Source organism: Coregonus clupeaformis, chromosome 6 (assembly GCF_020615455.1).
Source record: "Coregonus clupeaformis isolate EN_2021a chromosome 6, ASM2061545v1, whole genome shotgun sequence".
Classification (NCBI taxonomy): domain Eukaryota; kingdom Metazoa; phylum Chordata; class Actinopteri; order Salmoniformes; family Salmonidae; genus Coregonus; species Coregonus clupeaformis.
Genome location: NC_059197.1, coordinates 34717923 through 34740619, shown reverse-complemented (window position 1 = coordinate 34740619; position 22697 = coordinate 34717923). Strand labels below are relative to the sequence as shown.

The 22697-nt window shown below is 44.2% G+C and overlaps 1 protein-coding gene across 6 annotated transcripts in view; it reads right to left on the bottom strand.

The window, feature by feature from the left end:
- plch1 (phospholipase C, eta 1) overlaps window positions 1-22697 on the bottom strand; it is a 130607-nt gene that overhangs the window by 43066 nt on the left and 64844 nt on the right. For all 6 annotated transcript variants that reach the window (XM_045220234.1, XM_045220231.1, XM_045220239.1 and 3 more), the window contains 5 exons: window positions 15895-16041; window positions 14837-15080; window positions 13806-13935; window positions 13090-13260; window positions 11396-11489 (listed from right to left, as the gene is read on the bottom strand). In XM_045220234.1, the coding sequence (XP_045076169.1) occupies window positions 11396-11489; window positions 13090-13260; window positions 13806-13935; window positions 14837-15080; window positions 15895-16041 (786 nt within the window). The remainder of the gene's footprint in view (window positions 1-11395; window positions 11490-13089; window positions 13261-13805; window positions 13936-14836; window positions 15081-15894; window positions 16042-22697) is intronic.

Sequence of the window (22697 nt, the reverse complement as noted above, 5' to 3'; positions counted from 1 at the left end):
AGAGAGAGAGAGAGAGAGAGACAGAAAGAGAGAGAGAGAGAGAGGAGACAGAAAGAGAGAGGGAGAGAGAGAGAGAGAGAGATGGAGACAGAAAGAGAGAGAGAGAGAGAGAGAGAGAGAGAGAGAGATGGAGACAGAAAGAGAGAGGGAGAGAGAGAGAGAGAGAGATGGAGAGAGAGAGAGAGAGGGAGAGAGAGAGAGAGAGAGATGGAGACAGAGAGAGAGAGAGAGAGAGAGAGAGAGAGATGGAGACAGAGAGAGAGAGAGAGAGAGAGAGATGGAGACAGAGAGAGAGAGGGAGAGAGAGAGAGAGAGAGATGGAGACAGAAAGAGAGAGGGAGAGAGAGAGAGAGAGAGAGAGAGGGAGACAGAAAGAGAGAGAGAGAGAGAGGGAGACAGAGAGAGAGATGGAATGTGTAGGTGTGGTATGGTAGGTGGTATGGGTGGTAATGGTAATGATGGCAGTTTAATGATGGTGGTGGTAGTAGTGGTAGTAATGATGATGGTAGTTGTAGTACTGATATAATGGTGAAGATGACCGTTATTTAGTTATAAGTTAGTTAAAGTTTCATTTTCCATATTTAGATTTGTATATTTATTATATTTATACTATTGACTGTTACCATTTTATTGTTGTTATTTATTTATTATTATTTACTACCATTTTTATTATTATTTGTTATTATTTATTATTTTATTACAATGTATATTGTATACATTGTGTCTTTGGCAATATTGACGCAATGTTTATCATGCCAATAAAGCAGCTTGAATTGAATTGAATTGAGAGAGAGAGAGAGAGAGAGAGAGAGAGAGAGAGAGAGAGAGAGAGAGAGAGAGAGAGAGAGAGAGACAGAGACTGTGCCTCAGAGCAGATGTGTCAGTAATAGAAGGTAATCCCAGGTTTCTCTGTGTCTCTAATGACCACAAATCCTGCTGCTTTTCACTTAAAAACTGTTCAAATCCTTTTCCTGACTTTTTTGAAAGTGCTGTTACGTAATGTGGAAATGGAACGTTTCTCTAAATAAACTGCGTGAGAAGAGCTACGTTAACTCTAATTGGTTACATATCTGAGAGAAGGGGACAGATAAATGTGTGCTCTGGGGAACAACATCTCTTCACAGTGGAGAATCTTCCTGTTTGAACACACTCTGAAGAGCCTTCTATTCAGCCACAATTTAACTGAATAGAACACATAAGGATTTTAGAGGAACACGGTATTCAATTGACTTACAGCAGCACTGCAATGGTTACAGCTAGGAGGAACTATTATAATATAAGAGACATCATTTTAATAGCAGACCACCCATGACAGAAACAGAGGAGAAGAAAACCCTGACAGCCACATGGCTTTTATGAACCTTAACGAGCTGAACATTCAATGATTGAATGTAATACTTTAATGCACACTGATTCAAATAAGTATTATTTTTTTGAGGGAAAGGAGGAGAGAGAGCATTAACTGGGAGAGGCATCCTCATGAGAGGTGGGAGGAGGAGGTGGGAGGAGGTGGAGAGGGATAAGGAAGCGATTCTCAAACCTTCCATAACAAAGCCATCACCTACAGAGAGATGAACCTGGAGAAGAGTCCCCTAAACAAGCTGGTCCTGGGGCTCTGTTGACAAACACAAACAGACCCCACAGAGCCCCAGGACAGCAGCACAATTAGACCCAACCAAATCATGAGAAAACAAAAAGATAATTACTTGACACATTGGAAAGAATTAACAAAAGAACTGAGCAAACTAGAATGCTATTTGGCCCTAAACAGAGAGTACACAGTGGCAGAATACCTGACCGTTGTGACTGACCAAAAATTAAGGAAAGCTTTGACTATGTACAGACTCAGTGAGCATAGCCTTGCTATTGAGAGAGGCCGCCGTAGACAGACCTGGCACTCAAGAGAAGACAGGCTATATGCACACTGCCCACAAAATGAGGTGGAAACTGAGCTGCACTTCCTAACCTTCTGCCAAATGTATGACCACATTAGAGACACATATTTCCCTCAGATTACACAGAACCACAAAGAATTTGAAAACAAATACCATTTTGATAAACTCCCATATCTATTGGGTGAAAAACCACAGTGTGCCATCACAGCAGCAATATGTGTGACCTGTTGCCACAAGAAAAGGGCAACCAGTGAAGAACAAACACCATTGTAAATACAACCCATATTTATGTTGATTTATTTTCCCTTTTGTACTTCAACTACTTGCACATTGTTACAACACTGTATATAGACATAAGATGACATTTGAAATGTCTTTATTCTTTGGAACTTTTGTAAGTGTAATGTTTACTGTTAATATTGTATTGTTAAGTTTACTTTAGTTTATCTATTTCACTTGCTTTGGCAGTGGTATGTTTCCCATGCCAAGAAAGCCCTTTGAATTTAACTGAATTGATAAGGAGGTAAGGAGAGGAGGAGGAGAGGTGGAGGAGGAAGGGGAGGGGGAGAGGTGGGGGAGGTGGAAGTAAAGACATGATCTCACCTCCCCACACCTCCTTATCCCTCTCCAACTCACCCCCCAACTCTTCCTCCACCTCTCCTCTTCTTCCTCCTCACCTTCCTCCTCCTCCTCCCCAAAAACTGTTTACCGATCTGAGTCTTCAACCCTTTATAGAGATTACAGCCCAGGCTTACTGAGAGAGAGAGAGAGAGAGAGAGAGAGAGAGAGAGAGAGAGAGAGAGAGAGAGAGAGAGAGAGAGAGAGAGAGAGAGAGAGAGAGAGAGAGAGAGAGAGAGAGAGAGAGAGAGAGAGAGAGAGAGAGAGAGAGAGAGAGAGACTTTAACTATTTGCACATTGTTACAACACTGTATATATACATAATATGACATTTGAAATGTCTTTATTCTTTTGAAACTTCTGAGTGTAATGTTTACTGTTAATATTTATTGTTTATTTCACTTTTGTTTACTATCTACTTCACTTGCTTTGGCAATGTTAACACACGTTTCCCATGCCAATAAAGCCCTTAAATTGAAATTGAATTGAATTGAATTGAATTGAGAGAGAGAGAGAGAGAGAGAGAGAGAGAGAGAGAGAGAGAGAGAGAGAGAGAGAGAGAGAGCTCAAAGACATTGCTCCTGCATTTTTAACAAAATATATAGATTTAGAGTTAGATAAAGTAGGATTTTTTGGCAGGGACATATACAGGATGCTACCCTCCACAACATAACCTTCATTCCAAACCAAAACTCCAAACCTACAACCTGATTTTGGACGGAATTACCTGGAAAGTTTTCTACTACCAAGGATTACTATTCTCAAACTATACAGCAAATGCTCTGGCAAACAAACAGAAACCTGAAAACACCATCCAACCTGGAACTGAGTGAGTAATGTTTAGTATGAAGCTATTTTTCACTTTCAAAAACCAAGAAGAAAAATACATTACAATGATATATTTTATTTTATAAGGACTGAATGCTAAGGCTACTAAGCTTAAGCTTGCTTGACAAAGAGATACAATTTCAATTAGCACTGACGTGTGAAGTGAGAGGTGTCAAAGCCCCTGAGCCCAACAATGGCAGGAGAGTCGTACAGTCTACCCCAACCAAATGGAGAGGCCTTAGAAGCACTTCCCCACTGTTCAGAGGTCATTAAAATACAGTACCCTCTGAATGTAAAAAACGACAAGACACGAAAAGAGTACAAATTGAAACTTATTTTGGGGAAGCAGGAGACACTTTTTGCTGATTTGTATAAAAATGGGAACATAAGCAACCTTATCTTCCACACAGACCATCCCCTGGCATGGCACAGTGCTATACTAGCACACTACCCCTCTGTTAAGAGGGGGGGTGTTAGCGACGGGTGGAAACTCAGGATACTGGACAACGAGGACTCTGAGTCGTCTAATATTAATCTCTATAAATCTGGAACCGTTTTGGTTCAAGGCAACACCACACAGTTCGAGCTGGACTTTCACCTAATCAAATAAATAGCTCAGCAGGAGAAGCTCTCCCTTGAGAAAGATACCCCTACCCCGAGCGGGTCAGATCAGACCTCTTCATTAAATAACCCCACAGAGCAACCCCAAGCAGAAAGTCAACTTCCCAGCACAGAGTACTACTCCCTCATTGAAATGAAGGATACATTCACCCAGCTGGAGGTAAGGCAGGTGGAGCTGGAACAGCAGGTGAACACACTCCAGTCAGCACAGACCCAGACAACAGTCCAGCACAACAACACCCCCTTAACTAGACCTGGAGAGCTGCAGGTAGAGAGAGACATGTCTGCACTCTGGACTGTGGTGAGACAACATCAACAGGAGAAAGAGCAGGAGCAGGAGAAGAACAGAGCACTAGAGGAGAGGATCAGAGTGCTGGAGGAGAAGGTGAGAACGATGACGGGTGACATAGAACAACCCATTAGAGAGCTGGCCACCCCCCGCAGAGAAGCCAGCAGAACAGCCCACCTCAGATCCTGGCCAAAGTCTCGAAGCACCGCAGCAGAACAGTACACCCTAGACCCTGACCATAGCCTCGACATCACACACAGACAAACAAATGAAGAACCCCAAGCCCAGGGGATCCCAACCCCTCTGAGCAACCCCCATCAGCCACCCTGATAGCCCTCATGACGACCCCCCCACACCCACTGAGGACATACACAAGCCACAGATTGTACTCCTTATGGACTCAAACGGGAAATACATACAAGAAAATAAACTTTTTCCAAAACACACAGTGTCTAAACTCTGGTGTCCAAACACCCAGCGCGCCCTAGACCTTCTGTCTGAGGACCGACTAGGATCACCCAGCCACATAATAATACACACAGGCACAAACGACCTGAGAACACAGCAGGAAAGGGTGGCCACATCAATCAAGGGAGTGATAGAAAAAGCTTCTTCTACTTTCCCCAACGCACAAGTGGTTATCTCAACCCTGTTACCACGAAAAGACTTCCACCCTGCTACCATACAGCGGGTAAACGCAAGTATTTCCCGTGACTGTGCATCAAAACCAAATGTCTACCTGGCCCACCACTCCACCCTGGACGTGAACAGCCTTTATGACCAGGTCCACCTATACAAGGCAGCAGTGCCCACCTTCGCCCGGACCCTAAAGGATATCACCCTCAACCGCAGACACAACACCTCACACAGGAGCAACAGATCAACAGACACCCCGCCCAGACCAGCGAGACACTCTCCCAGACCTGCGGGACCCCCCCCAGGACCTACACATAGAGGACCCCCGCAGAGAGGACCTACATCCAGACCACAGCACCATCAACCACATCTACACCCCCCCCCCCCCCACCAATTAACTCCCCCAAAGTCAACCATGCCCACACCCCATTTAGGCCCCCTCAGATCAGACCTATGCCCCTCCTACCCACCCCAAGCCCCCCCACTCCCACAAAGAGGGCCTCAACATGAAAGTCACACATACGCCCAGGCCGTGAGCAGGCAAACAGGCCCAACACCCACTCTTACACTAGCCCAAGCCAATGGCATGTACCAGATGCTCAGCAGGCTCTGCTCACAATTACTGGCCTGAGGCCAAACCACACAACCAACAACATTAGACACTTTATGGAACACAAAGCCTTCACTATTTCATCCTGGAATAACCAAGGCCTGAGGTCATCTGCCTTTGGCCTAAAGAGCAGGAATCTGGACTTCACCAAAGAAATCGGAAATACAGACATTGTCATCCTACAAGAAACATGGTATAGAGGAGACGGACCCACTGGTTGCCCTCTAGGTTACAGAGAGCTGGTAGTCCCATCCACCAAACTACCAGGTGTGAAACAGGGAAGGGACTCAGGGGGTATGCTAATTTGGTATAGAGCAGACCTAACTCACTCTATTAAATTAATCAAAACAGGAACATTTTACATTTGGCTAGAAATTCAAAAGGAAATTATCTCAACTAAGAAAAATGTCCTCCTGTGTGCTACCTATATCCCCCCACTAGAATCCCCATACTTTAATGAAGACAGTTTCTCCATCCTGGAGGGGGAAATCAATCATTTCCAGACCCAGGGACATGTACTAGTCTGTGGCGACCTAAATGCCAGAACTGGACAAGAACCTGACACCCTCAGCACACAGGGGGACAAACACCTACCTGGAGATGACAGCATTCCCTCCCCCATATGCCCCCCTAGGCACAACTACGACAACATAACCAACAAAAATGGGTCACGACTCCTGCAGCTCTGTCGCACACTGGGTATGTACATAGTCAATGGTAGGCTTCGAGGGGACTCCTATGGTAGGTACACCTATAGCTCATCTCTTGGCAGTAGTACTGTAGACTACTTTATCACTGACCTCAACCCAGAGTCTCTCAGAGCGTTCACAGTCAGCCCACTGACACCCCTATCAGACCACAGCAAAATCACAGTCTACTTGAACAGAGCAATACTCAATCATGAGGCATCAAAGCCAAAGGAACTGAATAATATTAAGAAATGCTATAGATGGAAGGAAAGTAGTGTTGAAACCTACCAAAAAACAATTAGGAAACAACAAATTCAATCCATTCTAGACAACTTCCTGGACAAAACGTTCCACTGTAATAGTGAAGGTGTAAACTTGGCAGTAGAAAACCTAAACAGTATATTTGACCTCTCAGCTTCCCTATCAAATCTAAAAATCTCTAACAGAAAACCAAAGAAAAGTAATAACAGTGGTAAATGGTTTGATGAAGAATGCAAAAACCTAAGAAAGAAATTGAGAAACCTATCCAACCAAAAACATAGAGACCCAGAAAACCTGAGCCTACGCCTTCACTATGGTGAATCACTAAAACAATACAGAAATACACTACGGAAAAAGAAGGAACAGCATGTCAGAAATCAGCTCAATGTAATTGAAGAATCCATAGACTCTAACCACTTCTGGGAAAATTGGAAAACACTAAACAAACAACAACACGAAGAGCTATCTATCCAAAACGGAGATGTATGGGTAAACCACTTCTCCAATCTTTTTGGCCCTATAACAGAGAACAAACAGCAAAAAAATATACATGATCAAATGCAAATCTTAGAATCAACTATTAAAGACTACCAGAACCCACTGGATTCTCCAATTACATTGAATGAACTACAGGACAAAATACAAACCCTCCAACCCAAAAAGTCCTGTGGTGTTGATGGTATCCTCAATGAAATTATAAAATATACAGACCACAAATTTCAATTAGCTATACTTAAACTCTTTAACATCATCCTTAGCTCTGGCATCTTCCCCAATATTTGGAACCAAGGACTGATCACCCCAATCCACAAAAGTGGAGACAAATTTGACCCCAATAACTACCGTGGGATATGCGTCAACAGCAACCTTGGGAAAATCCTCTGCATTATCATTAACAGCAGACTAGTTCATTTCCTCAGTGAAAACAATGTACTGAGCAAATGTCAAATTGGCTTTTTACCAAATTACCGTACGACAGACCACGTATTCACCCTGCACACCTTAATTGACAAACAAACAAACCAAAACAAAGGCAAAGTCTTCTCATGCTTTGTTGATTTCAAAAAGCTTTTGACTCAATTTGGCATGAGGGTCTGCTATACAAATTGATGGAAAGTGGGGTTGGGGGAAAAACATACGACATTATAAAATCCATGTACACAAACAACAAGTGTGCGGTTAAAATTGGCAAAAAACACACACATTTCTTTCCACAGGGCCGTGGGGTGAGACAGGGATGCAGTTTAAGCCCCACCCTCTTCAACATATATATCAACGAATTGGCGAGGGCACTAGAACAGTCTGCAGCACCCGGCCTCACCCTACTAGAATCTGAAGTCAAATGTCTTCTGTTTGCTGATGATCTGGTGCTTCTGTCACCAACCAAGGAGGGCCTACAGCAGCACCTAGATCTTCTGCACATATTCTGTCAGACCTGGGCCCTGACAGTAAATCTCAGTAAGACAAAAATAATGGTGTTCCAAAAAAGGTCCAGTTGCCAGGACCACAAATACAAATTCCATCTAGACACCGTTGCCCTAGAGCACACAAAAAACTATACATACCTCGGCCTAAACATCAGCGCCACAGGTAACTTCCACAAAGCTGTGAACGATCTGAGAGACAAGGCAAGAAGGGCCTTCTATGCCATCAAAAGGAACATAAAATTTGACATACCAATTAGGATCTGGCTAAAAATACTTGAATCAGTTATAGAACCCATTGCCCTTTATGGTTCTGAGGTCTGGGGTCCGCTCACCAACCAAGAATTCACAAAATGGGACAAACACCAAATTGAGACTCTGCATGCAGAATTCTGCAAAAACATCCTCCGTGTACAACGTAAAACACCAAATAATGCATGCAGAGCAGAATTAGGCCAATACCCGCTAATTATCAAAATCCAGAAAAGAGCCGTTAAATTCTATAACCACTTAAAAGGAAGCGATTCCCAAACCTTCCATAACAAAGCCATCACCTACAGAGAGATGAACTTGGAGAAGAGTCCCCCAAGTAAGCTTGTCCTGGGCCTCTGTTCACAAACACAAACAGACCCCACACAGCCCCAGGACAACAACAACAACACAATTAGACCCAACCAAATCATGAGAAAACTAAAAGAGAATTACTTGACACATTGGAAAGAACAAACAAAAAAACAGAGCAAACTAGAATGCTATTTGGCCCTAAACAGAGAGTACACAGTGGCAGAATACCTGACCACTGTGACTGACCCAAACTTAAGGAAAGCGTCTACGTTGAGCTTTGACTATGTACAGACTCAGTGAGCATAGCCTTGCTATTGAGAAAGGCCGCCGTAGGCAGACCTGGCTCTCAAGAGAAGACAGGCTATGTGCACACTGCCCACAAAATGAGGTGGAAACTGAGCTGCACTTCCTAACCTCCTGCCAAATGTATGACCATATTAGAGACACATATTTCCCTCAGATTACAGCGATCCACAAAGAATTCGAAAACAAACCCAATTTTGATAAACTCCCCTTATCTACTGGGTGAAAAACCACAGTGTGCCATCACAGCTGCAAGATTTGTGACCTGTTGCCACAAGAAAAGGCAACCAGTGAAGAACAAACACCATTGTAAATACAACCCATATTTATGTTTATTTATTGTCCCATTTTACTTTAACTATTTGCACATTGTTACAACACTGTATATATACATAATATGACATTTGAAATGTCTTTATTCTTTTGAAACTTCTGAGTGTAATGTTTACTGTTAATATTTATTGTTTATTTCACTTTTGTTTACTATCTACTTCACTTGCTTTGGCAATGTTAACATACGTTTCCCATGCCAATAAAGCCCTTAAATTGAAATTGAAATTGAAAAATTGAGAGAGAGAGAGAGAGAGAGAGAGAGAGAGAATGTTACCCCAAAACATTCCATCACACAGCTCTACTATGTCAAGAGATGAAACAAGAGAAGAGTCCCCTCAGCCAGCTGGTTCTGAGGCTCAGTTCACTAACCAAAACCAACCTCATAGAGCCTCAGGACAGCACTCAGAAAATCTGGCCCAACCAAATCATCACAAAGCAAAAAGAAAAATATATCACCTATTGGAAAGACACCACAAAAAATCAAAGTAAACTTCAATGCTATTTGGCTCTAAACAGACAGTACATGGTGGCAGAATATCGGACCACTGTGACTGATAGAAAACTGAGAAAAACACTGACTAGGTACAGACTCAGTGAGCACAGTCTGGCTATAGAGACCGGTCGTCACAGGCAAACCTGGCTGCCCAGAGAGGACAGGCTGTGCTCACTCTGCCCCCGGGGAGAAGTAGAGACAGAGCTGCATTTCCTATTACACTGTGACAAATACTCAGACCTAAGAGAATCTTTCTTTCCCAAAATTATCATTCAGTACAAAGAATTTGAAACTGTAAAATAGGAAGAAAAAATCTAATATTTATTGGGTGAAAAGCCAAAATGTGCAATTTTGGCAGCCAAATATGTGTCCTCCTGCCACAACCTGAGGGACAGCCAGTGAAAAGTGTAATGTAATGTCAATAATATTTCCGGTTTTATTTTGGCTTTCATAGCATGTAATGTGTCTTCTCAGTCATGTTGAGATTGGTCGACTACTATTGCTTTAATGTATTGTTATTCTCATTACATCTCATCCACTCACCCATCAACACCAATAATTCCTCTCACACACTCACTTTCTTATCAAAAATATTTTATGGATACCCTATAATGGTAAGGACAGAGAAAGACAAAAACAAAAAGAAGCCCTCAACAAAATACTGTTTGAACTATACAGTAAGCCAGTTCAGAGAGCACTGGCACCTACAGAGAGCACCTACAATGGATAGAAATCTGAGAGGAAGAGTTCGTGTGAGAGGAGGCTCGAGGTGGTCGAGGTGGTCAGCGAAGACAAAGAACAGTAATATCTGATGAAATCAGAGCTACTGTGATTGACCATGTTCTTGTCCATGGTATGAGCATGAGGGAGGCTGGACAAAGGGTACAACCAAACATCAGTAGATTCACTGTGTCCACCATAATCCGAAGATTTAGAGAAGAGAACAGGTAATTACCTTTTTTTGACATTATAGTACAGTATGTAAATGTTGACAGCAATTACTGTATGACATACTATATACTGTACCACAGTATACTGTAAGTAAATATATGTTTCAGTACATCACTGTACCAATGTACTGTAGTATTGTAATGGAGGGTTGGTCTAACTGTTTGTAGGCCTAGTATTCCATGTATATTTTTGTTTGGGACAATGTGAGTTTTCACAGAGCCCTCCAGGTTAGAGAGTGGTACAATATGAACCAAGGTTTTATCAATCTTTGCCTTCCACCGTACTCCCCTTTCCTAAACCCCATTGAGGAATTATTCTCCTCATGGCGGTGGAAGGTATATGAACGCCAACCTTACACCAGGGTAAATCTCCTGCAAGCCATGGGACTTGCCTGTGGTGACATAGGTGTGGAGGCATGCCCAAGCCTGGATACGGCATGCCAGGTGTTTTTCCCCGTTGCCTGGCCAGACAAAATGTGGCCTGTGATGTGGATGAAGTCCTGTGGCCTGACCCAGTACGGAGACATGATGCTGTGGCTGAGTATTTTTAAGAAGAATTGTTTTATTGTTGTTGTAGTTGCTGTTAATGGTAATCCCATTTCTACTACTACTATTATTATTGCTGTTGGTCCCACCATTTTTGTTATATGTATACTTTGACAATGTAAGTAATTTTACTTGCCATGTCAATAAAGTCTATTGAATTGAAATTGAATTGAATTGACAGAGAGCGAGAGAGAGAGAGAGAGAGAGAGAGAGAGAGAGAGAGAGAGAGAGAGAGAGAGAGAGAGAGAGAGAGAGAGAGAGAGAGAGAGAGAGAGAGAGAGAGAGAGAGAGAGAGAGAGAGAGAGAGAGAGAGAGAGAGAGAGAGAGTGGCTTACCCTCAATTCCCAGAATGCCTTTCTGTTTATTCTCTTCAGACAGCTCAAACTTATCAATGACATCCAGACAGTATTCTGTAGTCACATTCACCATCTGAGGAGAGAGAGACACACACTGTCAGAACACACAGAACACACACCCACACAGACACTGAATAAAGAGAGAAGGAGACACAGTGAGGACGGAAGAGGCACACTATCACAATAAACACACACATTTATACACACACACACACACACACACACGACACACAGACAGACATACACACAGACACACATACACACAGACACACAGACACACAGACACACATACACATAGACACACATATTTTTTATGAGACAGACACTATCAGAGAAACCAAGCCACAATCTGCCAATCAAAATAGACTCCTGAGAGACCTCTGTCAAAATACTCACCCCCCACCTCTGGCCCCTGAGTGCGGGTGTCTAGACTGAGCCCCCCCCTCAACCTCTGGCCCCTGAGTGCTGGTGTCTAGACTGAGCCCCCCCAGCCTCTGGCCCCTGAGTGCGGGTGTCTAGACTGAGCCCCCCAGCCTCTGGCCCCTGAGTGCTGGTGTCTAGACTGAGCCCCTCTCCCCCAACCTCTGGCCCCTGAGTGCTGGTGTCTAGACTGAGCCCCCCAGCCTCTGGCCCCTGAGTGCGGGTGTCTAGACTGAGGAAGCAGTAATCCACCATAATCCATCACATCCTACATCTATTCCCAGAAATGACATGAAGTGACAGTAAAACAATGATAGGAAGTGACAGTAAAACAATGACAGGAAGTGACAGTAAAACAATGACAGGAAGTGACAGTAAAACAATGATTGGAAGTAACAGTAAAAATGACAGGAAGAGACAGTAAAACAATGACAGGAAGTGACAGTAAAACAATGACAGGAAGTGACAGTAAAACAATGACACGAAGTGACAGTAAAAATGACATGATGTGACAGTAAAACAATGATAGGAAGTGACAGTAAAACAATGATTGGAAGTGACAGTACAACAATGATAGGAAGTGACAGTAAAACAATGACAGGAAGTGACAGTAAAACAATGAGAGGAAGTGACAAGAAGTGACATTAAAACAATGACAGGAAGTGACAGTAAAACAATGATAGGAAGTGACAGTAAAACAATGTACTATATTCAGGGATAAAAGTAGATTGAATTTCTTCCCGATACGGGACCTCCATTTTATTGGCCTAATCATAGAATTACATATAGAATCCCTATTAATTCAATAGGATCTCTGTGGGCATAGTCGCAAAGATTTGTCCTTTAACTTTTAAAATGTATTAACTTTTATTGTGTCATAAACACAACCAGTCATGATGTTTTCATCTGATTGTCAAACAATCACTTCAAAGGTCTCCTTTACTAGGCTACCTGCGTACGTTCATCCACTCGCAACATATTTCCAGTCTCCAAACAGTGGTGAATGGAAATAAACATCTGTTACACAAAACACCAAGAAGTGTAATGACATTTGGCCAATGTCATTAGGCCAGAATTTATGCGTCCACTGCTGTCCGCACGCGTCTCGGTGTCGGCCACTCATCTCTGCCTTGGCAAACTGTCAGTATTCTCGTCAAATCACATCGCATTTTGGAGCACAGACTATACCGCCCATTTCTAAGTCCATTCGCTCATGTTTCATGCATCTGACATCACTTTCTGTGACCCCTGACCTTCTGTTCGTTGCGCAGGAAGTTGGCCAGCTCGTCAGCCGTCAGGTGGTCCTTCCTGTCGCTGTATCCCATGAGCAGCAGAAACAGGTCCCGCCGCAGTGACATCATCTTATAGAACACGCTGAACTCCTCAAACGTCAACGTGCCCTGTTGGTCGTCCGAGTCTGCTTCCTGTGGGAAAGGGAAATTACATCACCATTAGTAAGAGGCTGCAGTGGTCAGGTGATACAATTCCAATTCAACCCTCTATTCCAAATTGTTTCAACTTATTTTTGTCTGTAAACATCTGGCATATTCACACAAAGCCATGGTGCCTCAACATGGTCCAAACAACTCTAAGGACATTGTCATGTAAGGACAGAAAAGGCAACTGTGTTCTGACATTGTCCTTGTTCAGTTCATACAACAATTGACTCCTGGGGTGTGTCCTAAAAATAATGGACTATAAACCAACTGTACTATGTGACCGTCATGCTCAGAACTCGCAGGCACGCCTGTCTTTTGAGTCACATAGGTAGCATCCCAAATGGCACCCTATTCCTTATATAGTGCACTACTTTTGACCAGAGCCCTACGGGCCCAATTCAAACAGCTGGGCCCAATCACTTGCCAGGTGAGGTTTACTGGTTAGAAAGCATCCCTCTTCTGTCTTCTCTAGCCAGATCGTGTAGTGACAGGTGACTGGTACAGTATTTGGTCCCTGACCTGTGACTGACCTGGAACATGTGTTTGACCTTCCTGCGGGGCAGGTTGACGTTCATCTTGTGCAGTAGCTGGTAGATCTCCTCCATGTTCAACAGACCATCCCCGTTCTTATCGGCCTCCTCGAACGTCTGCTTCATCCACGTACACACACACAGGTTAAGGACACAGCCATGGGATGGTGTGTGTGTGTGTGGGTGTGTGTGAAGGGTGGGAGGGTAGTGTAGTCAGCAAGATGTCTAACTAGTTTATAAACAGCAGCAACATCACCAGAGCTTGGCTAGCCAATGCACTGCACCACAGAGTTTCTAAACCCAGAGGAGCAACATCAGAAGACTTCCGGGAACACTTGTGAAGCAGACCAAGCAGACCAGGCCGGGGTTTGGGGTCTGACAAGCCAATGGGAGAAATGAAAGATTCTTCCTTAGTTTGTTAATTTTCTCAAAATCTAAAGGCATAATCTAGATTTGAGTAGTTGAACGTGTTATTACTCCAGCCTCGTGAAAGTGACAAACTCACACGTTTTCATTTTCGTCAAAAAACAAGGAGTGCCTTTTATTTGACGGTGTGCACATGCTCAGTTCGGCGCGAGACGGCCGTTAGACCCGATGTCGTGTTTACTGTGATCAGGGATTTCTATTGTCCTTCATACTGTACTGTCTTTGACTGCACTGTGGACTAAAGTCTAAACTTGTGTTGCAGTTAATTTTAGAAACACTTTATAATGTGTATTCAAGCTGAGAGGCTTTACGAAAGAAAACAGCACCATGTTTTGTCAGTTGTCAAATCCAGTCAGAACAGAACAGCGCTCGGAGGCACGCCCACACTGCATGCAGCAGGAAGACATGAAAAGAGGGAGAGCACTTTCTCTTTGGGAGGAATGAAAACAAAGCAGAGGGACAAAGGAGATGTCAAAGAAGAGCATAAAATGGGTCATTCTGATTGGATGGTTAGGGGTAAGGTAGGGACAGCAGGACACACCCACTAGGGTATAACGATGACATTGGTGTGTGTGCATGAGTGTGTGTTAGTCTTAAAATGATATTGGTCGTGTGTGCGTTGTCGTTTGGCCAGTGAGTCCTCGTCACTGATGCCAGCCATCAGGTATCGTAGTCCTGTCACCCAGGTCCGAGCCTCCTCAGGGTTAGAGGTCACCAGGTCTAGGGACTCCATGTGGTTGCCATGGTAAACGGTGAAACAGCAGGCAGGGTCGAAACTGCCCTCCGCATGGCGGTGGAAGATGTCTGACTGACGGCCCTCCGTCACCTTGTACAGCGAATCAATGGTGACTGAAAGGGAAAGAGGGCGGGACAGAAAGAGAGAGCGAGAGGTCCATTTAGAGTTAGGAGACAGAGCATGAATCTGAATATTGCATACAGCTGTAGCACTGAGAATCTTGGGAATCCATTAAGTAGCTCTCCTTTGTGATCAAAATGGATGAAAACAAACAAAAGTCCGCTAGGAGACAAAAAGTTAACCTTTTGATAACTGCTAGGGCGATGATAGTTTGTTCCCTTAAATATTTAATGAAGGCCTCAATGAGGAGAAGTTAGAGATAAACACATAACCAGACAGACACTGCAGCAAATAAACCCTGAAGTTACAGCGGCACGACTGTAGTCAACAACATGGCTTCTGTTTGACTCTGATACTCAGTCAGGACACACACACCTCCACACAACAGCCTTTCAATCATGTAAATGGAGAAGAGCTAGGAGACGTATCTTATGCAAACAGACACACACACAGACACACGCACACACACATAACTTAAAAAGGGGTAAAAGGTAATGGTGCTGCAGGCATTTTATTGATTACTAATCCCCAATAGGGACTAGAGAGAGAGAGAGAGAGAGAGAGAGAGAGAGAGAGAGAGAGAGAGAGAGAGAGAGAGAGAGAGAGAGAGAGAGAGAGAGAGAGAGGGAGAGAGAGAGAGAGAGACCAAAAAGATAGTATTTCACATTCCTGCACGGTTAAAATATCGTATAAAGTTACATAAAGCATAGCCTAATTGTTTGTATTGCTTCGATGTTGCATAAAGGTTGTGCCTCTGATATGGGTAGAGCTAGGGGTTAAGGTGAGAGATTGCGTGTGTGTACTCACTCTTGGCCCTCTCGCTCTTGCGTGAGGGTCTCCATCGGATGCATGAGCGATGTCCGTCCAGGTAGAACAGTCTCACCAGCCCCTTGGAGCCAGCCTTCAACTTCACCATCTGGGTCCCCGACTGCATCACACTCATACATCGCTCCACTGCAGAGAGACAGAGAGACACAGGGGGTCAATAGCACACCATCACTAAAAAAACAAAGAGCTGATCAACAGCTGATCTGGGCCAGAATCAGGATGGGAACAGAGATAGGAGTGACAAAACACAACCATGTCAGAGAGATAGAGAAGATGAGAGAAAGAGAGAGAGAGAGAGAGAGAGAGAGAGAGAGAGAGAGAGAGAGAGAGAGAGAGAGAGAGAGAGAGAGAATGAGAGAGAGAGTATCACCACATTAGAGACACATATTTCCCTCAGATTACACAGACCCACAAAGAATTCGAAAACAAAATCCAATTTTGATACACTCCGATATCCATTGGGTGAAATACCAAAGTGTGCCATCACAGCAGCAAGATTTTTGACCTGTTGCCACAAGAAAAGGGCAACCAGTGAAGAACAAACACCATTGTAAATACAACCCATAGTTATGTTTATTTATTTTCCCTTTTGAACTTTAACTATTTGCACATCATTACAACACTGTATATAGACATAATCAAATCAAATCAAATCAAATTTTATTGGTCACATGCGCCGAATACAACAGGTGCAGACATTACAGTGAAATGCTTCCTTACAGCCCTTAACCAACAGTGCATTTATTTTTAACAAAAAAGTAAAAATAAAACAACAAAAAAAGTGTTGAGAAAAAAAGAGCAGAAGTAAAATAAAATAACAGTAGGGAGGCTATATATACAGAACCTCCTCCACCTTAACTCCATTCTCAGGAACACACCTGAATCCATGCCATAATGACAGTGCCTCCTCCGCGCTACGCTGCGAAGCCATCGCACACACTACACCGTTCAAACCCCAGGAAACTAAAATTCCTTCCTCTTCCTCCCTAACTTTGAACGAAAACAGTGGGTACCACTAAAACAAACAGTGCATTAACCCTCCACTATAGAAAAGTGAAATAGAAAGAAAAGACCAAGAAAATAATCAAGAAAATAAGTAAGGACAGAGCCCTCCACACCAAACACTCAAACTCCCAGCAAGATTACAGAGAGAGAGAGAGAGAGAGAGAGAGAGAGAGAGAGAGAGAGAGAGAGAGAGTGAGAGAAAGAGGGGTAGAGAGAGAGAACCTAAAAGGAAGCGATTCCCAAACCTTCCATTACAAAGCCATCACCTACAGAGAGATGACACAAATACAAACAGACCCCACAGAGCCCCAGGACAATAACACATTTAGACCCAATCAAATCATGAGAAAACAAAATATAATTACTTGACACATTGGAAAGAATTAACAAAAAAACTGAGCAAACTGGAATGCTATTTGGCCCTAAACAGAGAGTACACAGTGACAGAATACCTGACCACTGTGACTGACCCAAAATTAAGGAAAGCTTTGACTATGTACAGATTCAGTGAGCATAGCCTTGCTATTGAGAGAGGCTGCCGTAGGCAGACCTGGCTCTCAAGAGAAGACAGGATATGTGCACACTGCCCACAAAATGAGGTGGAAACTGAGCTGCACTTCCTAACCTTCTGCCAAATGTATGACCATATTAGAGACACATATTTCCCTCAGATTACACAGACCCACAAAGAATTTGAAAACAAATAGAATTTTGATAAACTCCCATATCTATTGGGAGAAATACAACAGTGTGCCATCACAGCTGCAAGATTTGTGACCTGTTGCCACAAGAAAAGGGCAACCAGTGAAGAACAATATTGTAAATCCACAGGGCAACATAACAGTTATTCTATAACAGTAGTTTACATTACAGTATACTGTAACTGAAATCACTGCTGAGTGTGCAGTGCTCTGGTGGGTTTTGTTTACAGTCAAAACAGTACTGTATTACAGGATATAGACATCTTACCTGGACATATTGGTACCGGAGTTCCTCTCAAAGGGAATAGTGTACACCTGCTTCATGCTGATATGATGCTTTGTCAAGACTCTAGCAATGGTTGTCGTGCTTACACTTTCAACATTTTGAAATTTATTATTGTCTGCCAACACTCTCTCTTGAATTTCTCTGTTTTATGGCATTGTTGCTAATGACCATGTCAACAATTACAGCTTCCTGCTGAGTAGAGAAAATCCTACCTCCCCCCCTCCATTTGGTAACCGTTGGGTCCTAAAACAGAAATTAAATTACACACAAGTGGTTCGGAGACCATATCTTACATGTTAGTTTGCTGGAAGGTTCTTATAATAGATTACACAGTTTAGCGTTGCAAATTTGGCTGCACTCTGAGACCAGCATCTCTCAATGATAGACCATGATTGTCAACATGATCAATGATTGTAGCCCTAATCTCATCTGACACTACAACTCTGGGTCTAGACCTGCACAAAATGGCTAGATAATGTCATCAAGACCTAGACAAAATGGCTAGATAATGTCATCAAAACCTAGACAATATGACTAGATAATGTCATCAAAACCTAGACAATATGGCTAGATAATGTCATCAAAACCTAGACAATATGGCTAGATAATGTCATCAAGACCTAGACCTGGACAAAATGGCTAGATAATGTCATCAAGACCTAGACCTGGACAATATGGCTAGATAATGTCATCAAAACCTAGACAATATGACTAGATAATGTCATCAAAACCTAGACAATATGGCTAGATAATGTCATCAAGACCTAGACAATATGGCTAGATAATGTCATCAAAACCTAGACAATATGACTAGATAATGTCATCAAAACCTAGACCTGGACAATATGGCTAGATAATGTCATCAAGACCTAGACAATATGACTAGATTGTCACGATCGTCAGGAATAGATGAGGACCAAGGCGCAGCGTTGCAGGCAAACATACTCTTTATTTAGCGACACGCTCAAAAACAACAAAACGATATCGTGACAGTTCACGGTCTACCATAAACAGACTAGAAACAAAATCCCACAAACACGAATGAAAAACAGACTGTATAAATATGGCTCCCAATCAGAGACAGCCAGCAACACCTGACACTCGTTGCCTCTGATTGGGAGCCACTCTGGCCAACATAGAAATAGCACCCATAGAAACAAAACACATTATCTACACACCCTGGCTCAACATAACAGTGTCCCCAGAGCCAGGGCGTGACAGTACCCCCCCCTAAAGGCGCGGACTCCGACCGCGTCAACCAAATACTACAGGGAGGGACCGGGTGGGCACTCCGCCTAGGCGGCGGATCCGGCTCGGGCCTGATCCCCGCTCCCTCTCCAACCCCCCAAAGTACCCCTGGTCTGGTCTGGCCCCGCTGGCCGGAGCTGGACTGCACACTGATGGAGCGGATTGCTCTAGCTCCGGCGTAAAACATCTGACCAGTGCCGAACCAGGCACCAGTGGAACAAGCACGGGCCGTGCCGGACTGACGACGCCCACCACTGGCTTGGTGTGGAGAACAGGCACGGGCCATGCTGGACTGACAACGCACACCACTGGCTTGGTGTGAGGAGCAGGAGTGAGCCGAACCGGGCTGACGAAAAACGCACCACTGACTTGGTGCGGGGAGCAGGAACGGGCCGAGCCGGGCTGACGAGCGCACCACTGACTTGGTGCGGGGAGCAGGAACGGGCCAAGCCGGGCTGACGGGCGCACCACTGACTTGGTGCGGGGAGCAGGAACGGGCCGAGCCGGGCTGACGGGCGCACCACTGACTTGGTGCGGGAAGCAGGAACGGGCCGAGCCGGGCTGACGGGCGCACCACTGACTTGGTGCGGGGAGCAGGAACGGGCCGAGCCGGGCTGACGAGCGCACCACTGACTTGTGCGGGGAGCAGGAACAGACCGGACCGTACTGGGGACACACACCACTGGCCCTACACCGGGATCTGGAACGGGCCGGACCGGACTGGTAACACACCCCAGTACCTCTCGCCGTGCCTCTACACCTTCCATCCCCTCTTCTACCAGTGGCCCCCGTAACCTGGCGGCCTCCTCTGCCAACCCGCTGGACCGCTCTATCGCGGCCTCCTGCTGCCCCGACGTCGTGAGCCCCCCCAAAAAAAAATTCTGGGGGTCTCTCCTCCCCGTGGGCCAGGCCTCTATAGTTCTCGCCCAACTCTCGCTCTTCTGCCTCCAACTCCCGCTATTCAGCTCCTCAATTGGCTTGACCCATTCGAAGCTCTTCCTCCATTGTTCCCAAGTCCACTCTCTCTGCTCTTCACTCGGCTTGACCCAGTCGAGGCTGCCACGGAGATCTGCTAGGGATTTCCCTGGCGATGGCTCCTCGACTCGCTGCTTGGTCCAGTTGTGGTGGGATTTTCTGTCACGATCGTCAGGAATAGATGAGGACCAAGGCGCAGCGTTGCAGGCAAACATACTCTTTATTTAGCGACACGATCAAAAACAACAAAAACGATATCGTGACAGTTTACGGTCTAACACAAACCGACTGGAAACAAAATCCCACAAACACGAATGAAAAACAGACTGTATAAATATGGCTCCCAATCAGAGACAGCCAGCAACACCTGACACTCGTTGCCTCTGATTGGGAGCCACTCTGGCCAACATAGAAATAGCACCCATAGAAACAAAACACATTATCTACACACCCTGGCTCAACATAACAGTGTCCCCAGAGCCAGGGCGTGACATAGATAATGTCATCAAGACCTAGACCTGGACAATATGGCTAGATAATGTTATTATTTGTTATGATCACATACACAACGCGGTTGCCTATATCTCACCTGTACCAAGCAGCACTGTAGAATGAGAATATGTTTCATAGAAGCCACAACATTAAAACAGTGTTGTTATGGTGCTGTTCCTGTCTACGTGTACTACTACTGATCTACTGAAAACAGAGAAAGGGTTTTACCACTTCAGCTTCCAAGCCATCAGTTGAATAAACAAGTAAACTCAATTTTCCACTTCATTTTGAGAAACTATGTTAACGGTACACAAAATAACCTTTTAACACAGGCAGCTACTGAATGTTCACTCTTAGAGTCACTTAAACCAACACCTTGTCTTAGCAGCGGTAAGAGAAAACACTGTTTACCATCACTGAATTATTCATGGACATTTTCCTCACAATTCCCTTAGAGTGAAATACATATCAGGGTGCTGCAGTGAGAGAGAAAGAGAGGGAGAGAGACCCGGAGAGAGAGAGAGAGAGACGAGAGAGAGAGAGAGAGAGAGAGAGAGAGAGAGAGAGAGAGAGAGAGAGAGAGAGAGACAGAGAGAGAGAGAGACAGAGACAGAGACAGAGACAGAGACAGAGACAGAGAGAGAGAGAGAGAGAGAGAGAGAGAGAGAGAGAGAGAGAGAGAGAGAGAGAGAGAGAGAGAGAGAGAGAGAGAGAGAGAGAGAGAGAGACAGAGAGAGAGAGAGAGAGAGAGAGAGAGAGAGAGAGAGAGAGAGAGAGAGAGAGAGAGAGAGAGAGAGAGAGAGAGAGAGAGACAGAGAGAGAGAGAGAGAGAGAGAGAGAGAGAGAGGGAGAGAGAGAGAGAGAGAGAGAGAGAGAGAGAGAGAGAGAGGGAGAGAGGGAGAGAGAGACAGAGAGAGAGAGAGAGAGAGAGAGAGAGAGAGAGAGAGAGAGAGAGAGAGAGAGAGAGAGAGAGAGAGAGAGAGAGAGAGAGAGAGAGACTACAGCAGCACGTAGATCTTCTGCACATATTCTGTCAGACCTGGGCCCTGACAGTAAATCTGTCAAAAATAATGGTGTTACAAAAAAGGTCCAGTTGCCAGGACCACAAAAACAAATTCCATATAGACACTGTTGCCCTAGAGCACAGAAAAAACGATACATACATCAGTGCCACAGGTAAATTCCACAAAGCTGTGAACGATCTGAGAGACAAGGCAAGAAGGGCCTTCTACGCCATCAAAAGGAACATAAAATTTGACATACCAATTAGGATCTGGCTAAAAATACTTGAATCTGTTATAGAACCCATTGCCCTTCATGGTTGTGAGGTCTGGGGTTCGCTCACCAACCAATAATTCACAAAATGGGACAAACACCAAATTGAGACTCTGCATACAGAATTCTGCTAAAATATCCTCTGTGTACAACATAAAACACCAAACAATGCATGCACAGCAGAATTAGGTCGATACCCGCTAATTATCAAAATCTAGAAAAGAGTCGTTAAATTCTACAACCACTTAAAAGGAAGCGATTCCCAAACCTTCCATAATAAAGCCATCACCTACAAAGAGATTAACCTGGAGAAGAGTCCCCTAAGCAAGCTGGTCCTGGGGCTCTGTTCACAAACACAAACAGACCCCACAGAGCCCCCGACAGCAACACAATTAGACCCTATCAAATCCTTAGAAAACAAAAAGATAATGACTTGATATATTGGAAAGAATTAACAGAAAAACTGAGCAAACTAGAATGCTTTTTGGCCCTAAACAGAGAGCACACAGTGGCAGAATACCTGACCACTGTGACTGACCCAAAATTAAGGAAAGCTTTGACTATGTACAGACTCAGTGAGCATAGCCTTGCTATTGAGAAAGGCTGCCGTAGGCAGACCTGGCTCTCAAGAGAAGACAGGCTATGTGCACACTGCCCACAAAATGAGGTGGAAACTGAGCTGCACTTCCTAACCTCCTGCCAAATGTATGACCATATTAGAGACACATATTTCCCTCAGATTACAGAGATCCACAAAGAATTCGAAAACATACCAATTTTGATAAACTCCCTTATCTACT